At 37.2% G+C, this 12,589-nt stretch overlaps 1 protein-coding gene across 1 annotated transcript; it reads left to right on the forward strand.

Moving 5' to 3' along the window:
* The first annotated feature begins 4,001 nt into the window (after nt 1–4,001).
* On the forward strand, nt 4,002–12,332 carry htr2aa (5-hydroxytryptamine (serotonin) receptor 2A, genome duplicate a). Its single transcript, XM_067604515.1, has one exon. It carries the CDS (start codon nt 5,546–5,548, stop codon nt 6,398–6,400), a length of 855 nt encoding a protein of 284 aa, XP_067460616.1. The 5' UTR covers nt 4,002–5,545; the 3' UTR covers nt 6,401–12,332.
* The last annotated feature ends 257 nt before the right edge of the window (nt 12,333–12,589 follow it).

Here is a 12,589-nt window from a genome sequence, read left to right on the forward strand (position 1 = left end):
GTTATGATATACAGGGTTGGGAGGGTTATTTTTAAAATGTAATCCAATACAATTACCAATTACCTGTTAAAAATGTAGTCAGTAACCTAATCCAAGTATCACAACATTAAAGTCACGTAACTTGATTACTCTCCGTTACTTTTGAATTACTTCAATTCAATGCAAATAAAGACAAGAGGAAAGAAATATCAATGAGATGACTTTTATTCAATTCTGTAAGACAACAGAACAATTAATGGCTGTTTAAATGCAGATCCAGAGCCAGTGTGTGTTTCAATGTTCAGCCAGCAAATGACAGCAGTCAGAGATGTATTTATTTTAAACTATCACTTGACAACCTGAACCGAGTGCTGACTCCAATGGAGTCTTCTCATTTTATTACTATGTTAGTTACTATCGGTGTGACAGCAGGCAGTGTGTGTGTGGATTTTGAAAAGTACTCTATAAATAAAGATTATTATTATTATTAATAAAGACATGTTATTATCTCAACTGTGATCTCAAATATGCTTAAAATAAAGGTGATTATCTTCTTGAACAAAATGTGTGGAAATGTTTGTCTTCTTTCACTACAGAGCTGATTTTCTTAAATCATCAAAAAAAAAAGTTTCTTTTGGAAATTACCTTTTTATCGTGAAGATTCAGCCCATAAAAACTTTGTGTGCATCTAAGCAAACCCTTCTTGCAGCAGGAGAATGTTTCCTCAGTTCCTTATTTTTCTAGTATTTTGCACCTTCACACTTCCTCTGGGTACTGACCATTGAAAAGAATCACTGTTTCTACAAAATGATTGCAGTGTAAAAAAAGCACTTTACGAGTTACAGTGAAAGATGGCAACTGAGCGGCAAGTGAATCAAGAGTTTTGAGTCCAGATTGATCGTCTGAATTGTTTCAATCAATTTTCAGGCTGCAGCATTTCTCTGTTGCATTTTGAAATCAAACCCTGAAAGTCTTCATCTCCTCTCTTTTCCCCTTCATCTCTTTTGTGTTTAAAGTGTCTCCCTCCCCTCTGCTTTTATCTTCTCTCCCTCTTCTATCAAGGTTGTTTTCTTCCCTATATTGTGATTTTACTATCCATGTTATTTCATGTTTCAAGAGCAGAGAGTTGCCATCATGGAGAAAGGGAAGAAGACCAAAGAAACAGAGAAAAACTAGCTCTTGTGTTCAGGGGGATTATCTGAAGAACACAGTGAAACTCAAATGATGCTCTTATCAACAATGTCACCTCGACAAATAACATTCGATCAGCTGGATATGAAGCAGATAGCAGTTTAAGGCCAAGAAATGATCATTTCTGTCTCTTTGTTTCTTCCTGTCTCCCTACCTCTGGAAGAAAGAGGTAGGCTGTCATAACCTTCAGGCTGTCACAGTACAACTGGAATAATAAATATAATAAATAAATAATAAATAGGAATTTGGGCTGAGGAAACAAAGTTATAGGCATCATATTACATCACCACCTGTGAGTTTACAACTCAAGACAGACCTATTTCCTGGCCTAGAAGCTATAGATAAGGAAAATTTAGGAATGAGATTGGTATTGGAGAGGCTGTTGACTAGGAGGTGGAGTCAAAACTGCACTTTCCTCCCACACTGTGACAGACAGACAAATGGAAAAATAGAGTTTTAGCCCCAGACTTAGTGGACACTTTGACACTTTTCATTGTGAGCATTTTTGACAGACTGTACCTGCCCTGCTGCTAGCTGCTGGAATCCACTGGAAAAAAGACACACCAAGAATGTGAATGTTTGGGAGATTTTATGTGGATAAAAAGCATTTTTCAGCAAATAAAGAATGAAATGATTGTGAGAACAATGTAATTTGTGTGTTGGTAATGTTGGTCTAGGACTAATAACAGTTCAACAATCACAATAACGCTATTAAAAAAAAATTTTAAAAATCTTTTTAGATCTTATAATCTAAATGCAGTTTGTTATTCTAATCTTATCTATATCCAGTCTTGAAAAATAAAGGAACTGTTTCAACTGCAGCAACTCTTCCATGGATCCATCTTAATGAGCACATTTTTCAGTCACACAGAATTTATTTTAAGATTAAAGATATGTCACCAGATATGTCAGACATTCATATTTGTACAAACAGAGTCATAAAAACTGGCATTTTGGTTTCGAACAGTTAAGTCAGAGCCTGTCCTCATGAGAAAAACTTGTCTGTCAGGTGTTAAAGTGGATGGTTGGATCATCAAAGTGTGCGACTTTTAACTCTGGAGACTTTGCTGTTTGCGTCTCTTTTCCTTCCAGCAGTCAACTATGGTGTCTTTAAATAATTACCACCATCTTTTCATAACCTTAACCAGGTAGTTTTACCCTAAATTTAACCAAACCAGATAGAAAAAATGCTCCTATTAGTCATTTTGGAAGGCAATGACAAACAACATCTAGTTTAGAGAGGATGCCATTTACTCTCAATGAGCAAGACATAGCTTCAGTGGAGTGCAGAAACAGTAAAGAATGAATTATGAAACCAAACAATAAAAGAAATGACATCCTTTAAAGCACCTTCACAGTCATGGTGCACCCACACAGGTGTACAGTGTAGATGCATGTAAATACAGATTGAGCCCTTTGATCTAATGGGCTCTCCATAGTTGTATATAATACTTGTAAGACAGCCTTTATCTGTTTTTTGGGATTTTTTTGCTTCCCATTATTATAATCCCACCCACCCACTCTGTCATGGAATGACTATGTACTGACACACAGCTCACCAGCGCAGTGTTATTGTCACAGTTAAATTATTCAAATCAGAGCAGTTTACATTGTATGAAATTAATTTTGTTGCATTATTTAGTTGTGTGATCACAGATTTGTGAACAGGATTTATACTGAGCCACTGCAGCACTGATGAAATGTCAACATGTTTTGACAAGAAGAGTGTTGCTCAAAAGAACAAGAAAGCAGGAAAGGGGGTTATTAAGCCCTCTCCCCTTCACACATACAAACACTGTTTCTATATTAGTATCCAATTAATATGTTTTAACATCCTGCATGTCTATTTGTCACGCAATCTGTGTACATCAGCTAAATCATTGGTATATATTTACATAGGACATCAAATGTACTTCAGAACGATTCCATGGTATTTGTACTTAACTCAAGTAGTTTATTTCCATTTCATGCTTCTTTATACAACATTTATCTGATGGCTTTAAGGGCTGTTTATATTTTATATTTAAAATATAAAACCTTCAATGATTTTATAAAACATGATACATTGTTTCAAATTAAACTACATAACAGTAGATTCAGTAGTTAAATTGGCTCCACCTCCACCAACATTAAAGGGGCACTACACCAATTTGTTTGTAGCTCAGCCTGTGAAACAGTTCAAGCCTGTGTTACAAACTGAGGATGTGGAGTTTGAGAGGTATTTGTGTTTACCAGGCAGAGAGGGTCTAATGAAAGGTGAAATCAAGGTGCATATTCCTAAATAAATCTGTGCCTGACCAAATTACCAAACAAGTTGAAAAGGGGTTCTCAGTGCATCCTCCAGCAGTATGAAGCTGAATCAGGTGCTTCTCAGAACAAGGACAGCTTACTTCCAAGAGAAAAAAGTCTTTGTCTATTTAGTCTCTGATGAAGATACAGTAGTCTTGAAACACTGGTCTGTTTACACTATTAAAGACTGCAAATCAATCAGTGTTCTCCAGCCCCATTAAGTCCCAGATACCATTAAGTTGTCAGTAGGGGCTCCCATAATAATAATATTAATAATAATAAACTTTATTTGTATAGCACCTTTCAAGCAAAATGTAGCTCAAAGTGCTTCACATTAAAGAGATAAAAAGCAAAAGACAGACATTAAGAACATTAAACAGGAAACATGCATAGATTAAAGGGACGCAAACAAGAAAAACAGTGCTTTGCATTAAAAAAAAGAAAAGAACAACTTATAAATTCTTATGTAAAGCACAAAATCAATCAATGAAATAATATAAAAATGTCTTAAAATGCAATAAAATGTCTTAAAGATGGTAGGATATGGTGCATAAGAAATGGTGTGATATGGTGCTATAGAAAGGCTTTTTGGGTAAGGTGTTGCATAATTTGGGACCATAATTGAAGAGAGCTGCATCTCCAGTTTTCTTTTGGGTAGGGTTATGGGTATCTACCAAGGCTGCAGTAGAAGATCTAAGGGCTCATGAAGGAACATAAAGCAACAGGGAGTCTGTGATGTAGGTCAGCCCTAACACATTGAGAGCTTTACAAACAGCAGGAAGGACTTTGAAATCGATTGTGGAAGACACAGGGAGGCAGTGTAGTCCAGCCAAGACTGGAGTGATGTGTTTTCTGTTTTTGTTAGTAGTCTAGCAGCAGAGTTCTGAATAAGGTGTAATCTTTCAATGGACTTTTTAGGAAGGCCCCTAAAGTCCAACCTACTTGCGATAAAAGCATGAATTAGTTTTTCAGCATCTTGCTGAGTTAGGAATGGTTGAACCTTGGCAATATTTCTGAGGTGAAAGAATGCTGTTTTGGTTACTTTGTTTATATGGGACTTAGTCTTTTAAAGAGCTCATCCCTTTTTGCTTTAGGGCCAATTAATAAGATTTCTGTCTGCTCTTTGTTTAATTTTAAAAAGTTATTACTCATCCATTTATTGATTGCAGACATACAGGCAGTCGGGGAGTTTAAAACATCTGGATCGCTTGGTTCAACAGATATGCACAACTGTGTTTTGTCTCAACAACACATGTTCCCCAAGACTAATGAAAAATTTCCTTCCTGTAATGTATGTCCGGAACCAGTTTAAAACACACTCTGTGAAGCCAACCCAGCTCTCGAGGCAATTTATTATTTATTAGCATCAGTGCTAAGTGTCAGATCACTAATTATCTTAGTGAGAGCAGTTTTTCAATTGATTTCAATTCAATTTTATTTATATAGTGCCAAATCACAACAAAAGTCATCTCAAGGCATTTTTCACACACAGCTGGTCTAGACAATACTCTTTCATTTACAGAGACCCAACAATTCCCCCATGAGCATTCCCTTGGCAACAGCAGTAAGGAAAAACTCCCCTTTAACAGGAAGAAACCTCAAAAAGAACCTGGCTCCACAATCTAAGTTAGGTTTCTTCAGTAGAAGTTTCACAACAGCAGTTTTGAAGTTATAAGGAAAAACTCCTAAGGGATGTATTAATAATATTTATGACCATGTTTGATATACTATTTAAGATCTTCTTAATGAGTGCAGAAAGAAGATGGTCAAGGGAACAGTTGGTTGCCTTAACCCTTGACCCTAGCTCAAAAATGATGTGGCACTGCTTACAAAGAGTTTGTTGATAATACTAATGTACTTCAATTTAAGTATTATTTTAAGCAAAAATTTTGGCTTTTACTTGTAATGGAGCAATTTAAATTTGTTGCATTACTTCCACTACTGCAGGAAATCAACCAGCTTTCCTCTCACCAACATGGAAACAACCACAAATATATACATGAATCACAGAGAGTGTTGTGGGTTTGTAAATTTCTCCTAATGTCTCTGTTGTTGGTCTGTTTCCTTCCTCTCTGCAGGGATCTCGATGCCAATTCCTGTGCTGGGACTCAGGGACCACTCCAAGGTCTTCAAAGATGGCAGCTGCCTGCTGACAGATAACAACTTTGTGCTGGTCGGCTCCTTCGTGGCCTTCTTCGTCCCTCTCACCATCATGGTCATCACCTACTTCCTGACCATCAATGCCCTGCAGAATGAAGCCACCCTCTGCTTGGACCAGCTGGTCCCACGGCCCAAATGGAGCACAACATTTACTTTGAGCTTCCTACCACAAACCTCACTCTCCTCTGAGAAACTGTTAAGGCGCTCAATAAGCCGTGAAGCCGGCGGCAGAGGGAGTAGCGGTGGCCTTGCAGGCGACCGCGGTAGTGTCTCTGGCTCGCTGTTTGGCCGCCGCACCATGCAGTCAATCAGCAATGAGCAGAAGGCATCTAAGGTCCTCGGGGTGGTGTTTTTTCTCTTTGTGGTCATGTGGTGTCCATTTTTCATTACCAATGTGCTGGTGGTGGTGTGTGACCCGGCGGTGTGTGACGCGGGACTCATGGGAGGCCTTCTTAATGTTTTTGTCTGGGTTGGATACCTGTCATCCGCAGTCAATCCACTGGTCTACACACTGTTTAATAAAACATACCGCGCAGCATTCCTACGCTACGTTCGCTGCCAGTACCAGCCGGAGAAAAAGCCTCTTCAGCTCATCCTGGTGAACACTATCCCACCGCTGGCTTACAGCTCCACCCAGCTTCCCCTGGGCGACATCAGGAAGTTACGAAATGGAGCAGCGCACTCTAGTGGCGAAGTGAAGGAATTTTCTTTACCTGGGCGGGAAACAGAGAAGTGTAGACCAGACAAAAGCCATGGAGACAAAGATGAGAGCTGTGTGTGAGTGTGGCTGGCAGAGCTCCTCTAAAACAGATAAAACCCTGCGTCAAGGTTGATTCTGTGCAAGTCATGGGTTAGATACAATTTTAACTTCTGCTGTCACATCATAGTTGGAAGAGAAGGGTTCAAGGTCCAGTGTCAAGGTGCCACAGACAAAGTGCCTCCCGGTAAGGAATTTAGAAATACAGTCATGAGTACTGCAACCCATCAAGAAAATAGAGAATAACGTATAAACCTATGCATTTCAGTGCATTTTCAGAGCAACTTTAGAGGGTTTTCCCCAATTCCTATCCTCAGATTCATCCAGTGTCTTATCCCTGCCTCGTCAGCAGGATCTGAATCAGTTGAATGAGGTTTGTGAGTTCCTGCTTACAACAAAACAAACTTCTACCCAAACTGTCAACCAGTGCTTGTTCATGGATTAAAATCACCAAAGTCTAATTTTTTTTGGTCTCAGTGCTGTTCCAGAGCCTTGTTCCTCACTGCCAGAAATGAAATTAGTCTGGGAAAATATATCATTTTATTTTTCACTTAATCTTTTTTAAAGATGTTGAGTCTATCAATGTCTTTCAGTCTGAGAGTTAAAGGAGACAGATGAAAAAGAAAGACTGCCCATATAAATGATGTCACACACTCTTGGGCATGTTCCCACGACAAAAAGTGACATTACTTACCCATTTTATAACTAACTCTTTGGACATAAGGGTAAAAATAATTTGCAGATTCTTCACAATATTACATCTTCCAGCTCCGCTTCAGTGACCTCAGCTACCCCTTAATTTCGGCTTCTTGGGATCAGCCAGGTGGCCTCTACCTCCCATCATACCTTTTGGTGGATCAGCAGGGATTAAGCTGGATTTCTTGCCACCTTACCAGATGTTAGTGTTGGGGAGGGAGAGCCTGGATGAGCCTCACACACCGGGACTCCAGACACTTGCGGAGGTCAGATAAAGCTGCCAAAAAGGGAAGGAAAACCTCATGCTGCTTCTGAGGTGTTTTCTGTTGACAATAACAACATGGAGATGAAAGCAGATGCCAATGAGGTACTGATGTTAGAGAGAGACAACATACATAAATCTATATTTGTAGTGTGTATAAATGTATATGATTGTTGAGTTTGAAAATTTTATTTACAAGAGAGAGGAAAATTATTGTTATTAATATGATGATGTAAGGATGTAAGATGAGTTGAGCAAATGAAGTAGATTTAACTGCAGGTGTATCCATTGTAAAAGTCACACTTCTTATTCTGTTCTTGTTGTGAAGGACAGAGGATGAATTAATGCATGAGGGTGGGCTTGTACCATGGATGTATTATCAAGGTGTGTTCAGACCAGAGATGTAGATACGAGACTTGACATGGATTTGGTTCAAAAAACAGCTCTAGCTCTGACTGAATGCTAAGTGAATTTTAAATGCTGTCCGAAGGCAAATAAAGTCAAAAGAAAACTTTGAGCAAATGACACAAATTTGCTCTAGGTGGAGCAAAAATGCATTTGTGTGAGTTGACAATATTTCATCTCACTCAACCCACACACAGGCTAATTGACTATTGACGTCTGTACTGTTAGTTCACTGGCTCTTTGTGGTGAATTAACTTTTTTTTTTTTGCATGATTTAAAGGTTCCTTGTGGAGTTTTCTTGTAAACAAACAAAAATTATGTTGACATTCAGTGTTATTCACTAAAACACACTGAGGTCTAACAAACATGTTGAGTGCATCTTCCTCCAAAACATTTGCAAAAGTAATTTTATATTTTATATTGTGCATTATTTACATCCATGTTTGTTTGCTAGGACTCTTCTTCCCTGCCTTTGTTAGCACATCGCTAAGTTTTTTTTTTGCATGTTACCGCCACCAACTGTACATCAATGGAATAACGTGCTTGTGCACATGCAAGATACAAACAAAATGGGGACCCGCCCATAGAATCATTGCTTCATAACACTACTAATGGTCAAAAACTCTACAGGATACCTTTAAACAGGATGAAAATTTGCTCAGCATTCAATCTGAAAATATCTTAAAAATGGGTACAGTGTTTCAAGATAGCACACATTCATTCCAACAAAAGTTGCTAACCTAGCATTTACACAAAGACAGGTACTTCTCCTTCTGGTTTCTTTATTTTCTTTTTGTTTTCTTTCTTTCACTTTGTAGAGCTTAGTACACATCCGCATGCACATACAGCATGTTAATTCGAGACCACTGTATTGGCACACATAGCATCCCAACACACAGGACACCGGCAACAACAAAAAAATCAGGATCATCCAGCAAAAAATAACCAACCTAAACTGTCATTTACAAATCATTTACAATGTTAGGTAATAAAATACATGCAAGCACACATTCCCGGTAGATTGTGATGTGAAAGGAGTCATTTTGCTGGTTACCTAACTAAAATGATTGTCACCATGATAACAGTGTTGTAAAAGCCTTCCTCATAGTATTACAAACCACTGTGCTGTTTGGGCGTGTGATGGTTGTATAAATCAAAACCAGCTTACCAGTTAGTGTGTCTTTTTCCCTTATGTCCTGTAGGCTTTACACTGAGATGATGTCATACACATAAAACAGCTTTTCTGCTCCGAGAAAGTTTTACAAATATTAAATCATGACAGTTTAAAATTCCATAATATGAAGAGCAATAATTGAAATTGTTTGTTGGTCAAGGTGTCATGTCTACAGTTTTACAGATATCTCTTTAATAATGGCGGTCAACTGGGAAAATTCTTCTAGGGGCATGAGATATGTTTTGTTGCAGTACTGTGTTTGGTCACTGGTACAAATTGGCATCTTGGCCAACTCTGAAACACTGTATCCAGCTCTATTAATACATCCATTGATTGTGTAAAAACTACTATGTTCTACTATATGAGAATCCTTAAAAACCAAAAGCAAAAAGAAGTAAGACACAGGTGAAAATGAATGTGAGTAAAGGTAGAATGTAAGGAAGAATATCATGCGAGTAATTTTTTTATGCCACAATTTACAACGAAACTGTATGTTGACATTTCCTCTAAATGTTGGTGGTTTATCATGGTTTTGATAAAGGATTCACTTCCAAGATGCTACATATTGATTTAAGGGATCCAGCTTGGGAAGAGTTTATAATTTTACAAGCCAATAACCTTTCTAAAAATACTGAAGTTGGTCAAAAGTTTTTACTACAAATTGTATCAGTGTCCCTTTTTGAAGTAGTGGCTATTTCATTTTGGACCAGAACTCTTCTTCACGTAATGAGAAGGCTCGGGTTAACTCAGGGTATATTAAGAGTTAAGAGAGAGATGGCGCTCATTGCACTTAATGTTGCACAGAGTGACTGTAATTATGGTCTGTTAATTACAGTCAATTACAGTCTGTTATTCAGAAAGAAAATGAGGGGTTTTTTTTGGCAAAGCATGCAGCGAGCAAGTTGTTTATTGGCACCTCCACTGTTATCACAGCAGGTCAGGAGATGTTAGCCAACTGTGGCTCAGGAAAGGATTCAGGCAACAGAAACGCTGAGACAGCTCTTAAACAAAAGTAATGAAGAGAAATATTAGCGTAGCAGATGCCTGCTTTTAGCTTTACAGCAAGTCAGCAACCTGCACTCACATACAAACAGAAAAGTCAGATTCTGCTTTTGCAGAGTAGACCACAACTTTTTGTGTCTGTCCAAATGAATGGACAGCTGTAGAAATGTTACGCACGTAACACTGAGTTTAAAGAGAGTTTAAACAAATCTTTAAAATGGGTCGACTGTACTAAACAAAAACAAACCCCCAGTTTACTTCACATGAGGGAGACTGAATGTGAACATGCCAAAAATGTTGGTTGCATAAAAATATGTGTATGTGCACAACTGTACAGTGCAGTAGTTTAAAATGGCCCATTAGATAATTACTAGATACATCTAATTGATGTTTACAACAGAGAGATTGGGTATATATTTTAACATTGGCCTTTCTCTTCCAATATGTTTGGTAAAAATTAGGTTTGTTTACATCATGTCTGTCTGTTACATGCAATACATATCAGTTTAATTTTCTGTTTAAAAAAATCAATATAAAATTGTACCCTGATTCCAGACCTCTAAATCTTTGCTCACATCTCAGGTTTTTTTTTTTTTTTTTCTGGTGTTGTGCTCAGTGACAGCTGTTTCCCCAGTTGGTAAAAAACTGAGGCAAACAGAACTTTGTAAGCAGGATTAAGAAGAATGGGGATGTCACTGTCCTCTGCAGGAGCCAGAAAAAAATGTTGAAGTGGATCAGATGGACATAGTTTTACACGTTGTTTTATGTCAATATACAGAAATAACAACTTGTAAAGCTACGTGTTTCTTCAAGCGTGGTAGAAAAAATGTGACATTTTGAGATAAACTTGTATGCTTTCTTGCAGAGTTAGATGAGTATGGGGCCAGAACAGCAACGGTTAAATTTTGACATCATAAAATTTGGCATTGAAAACAAATCCTAAACTGAAAAAGGAAACAAGGCATTGAAACACTTGTATTGGAAAACAAGTATTGGTACTGAAAAAATTTCAACCGAAAAATAAAACACAGGCATTAAAAGATTACAATCTTACAATCTTATTTTATTTAGATATTTTTTTGCATTGTGATGTGTTTTTTAATATCAATCTTCAGAGTTTTTCTTCATTTCTCTTTTTTCAGTGACACTAGTTTTCAGTTTCAACTTTCTGTTGATTGGGAATTATTATTGGAAATCTACATGGTTACTTTCTTGCCTGAAAAAATATTGAGTCTTAATAAAATGACATATTAATAGTCCTAGAACGAAAATTACAACATTCTGGCTCAAAATCACAGCAAGGGCCCTCCTCTCTATGTCAAAATGCTGACAGAAAGTGGAAACTGAAGAACAGAAAATTGAAACTGAAAACCAGTGACACTGAAAAAAACAACAGCCTAAAAAAAATCTGTCACTGAGAAAAGACAGACATGAGGAAAAAATCTGAAGAATGACATTGAAAAACACATCATAATGCAAAAAATATGAAATAAAAAAAGATTGTAAGATTGTAATTGTTTTAATGCCCGTGTTTTATTTAATACAACTTTTTTCCAATACAAGTGTTTCGATACCAGTGTTTCCTTTTTCAGTTCAGGTTTTGTTTTCAATGCCAAATTTTATTTTAAGTGACTGTCACTGTTCTGTCCCCATGAGAAGATCGATAAAACTGTAACTTCTTATATAACCTGTCTGTTACGTTAAAAGTTACAGCCAGCAGCTGCTTAGCTTAGCTTAGCATAAAGACTGAAAACGGAAAATTCTGAAGTTCACTAATTAACATTTTGTATCTTGAAACAATCTCACATAAAACCACATTTTTTTACTGTTCAGTTTATGTACAAATTAAACAAATGAGATACAAGGCATTGATGTTGAGGTTTAAAGGTGCTGGTAGGCAGATTTTGCTACCTTTGGACAGAACTAAGCTAGCCTTTTCACACCTTTATGCAAAGCTAAGCTAACCCAGGATGTACAAACAAAACTGAGTTTGCCTTTAATGGCAAAGAGGTCAGAATCAGCCTACTTTGTATCTGTGTAAGTACAGACATGACCGGTGAAGGTCTCCATGTTTTGACCATCTTGTTTGGCTTTGTTGTGTTGCTCATCCTGGTAGAGAACAGGCCCGGTCGTGTTCTTTTAAAAGGATCTGAACCCACACAGATGATGTAGCTGCACTATGTTTAGTTATTGCAGTGATGTGAAGACCATCATCACCTTTCTGCTGACGTAACTTTGACTCCACAACGTAGCTCTGGTTTGCAGGTGTTTTTTAAACTAGTGTGTATTTTGGACTTTGATGTTTTATGGTGACAGTCACGTTTCTTTTGTATGTCAACTGTAATGGAAGAGTTTTCTGCTCCTTGTTTTCTATTCAAACTAAAAAGAAAAACTGGAAGAGTGTTTTTCAAGTGTTTCAAGAGTTTTATTTATTCAAGTCTGCAGTGGATGAAATAAATATATATGAATAAATAAAGAATGAGCTTAATTTCTGCTGTAATGAAAGGAGAGGAACATTTTCTGGATCTAGAGATGTTGACAACATCACTTCACAACAAACTAAATTGCACTACTAATTAATGATATCCTATTTAATAATTAATGATGATGACTTTAAAGCACAGTACCTTTATTTTCAAATTAACTTTCAATCATATTTATTCCTGCATTTATA

Source organism: Thunnus thynnus, chromosome 11, assembly GCF_963924715.1.
Source record: "Thunnus thynnus chromosome 11, fThuThy2.1, whole genome shotgun sequence".
NCBI lineage: Eukaryota > Metazoa > Chordata > Actinopteri > Scombriformes > Scombridae > Thunnus > Thunnus thynnus.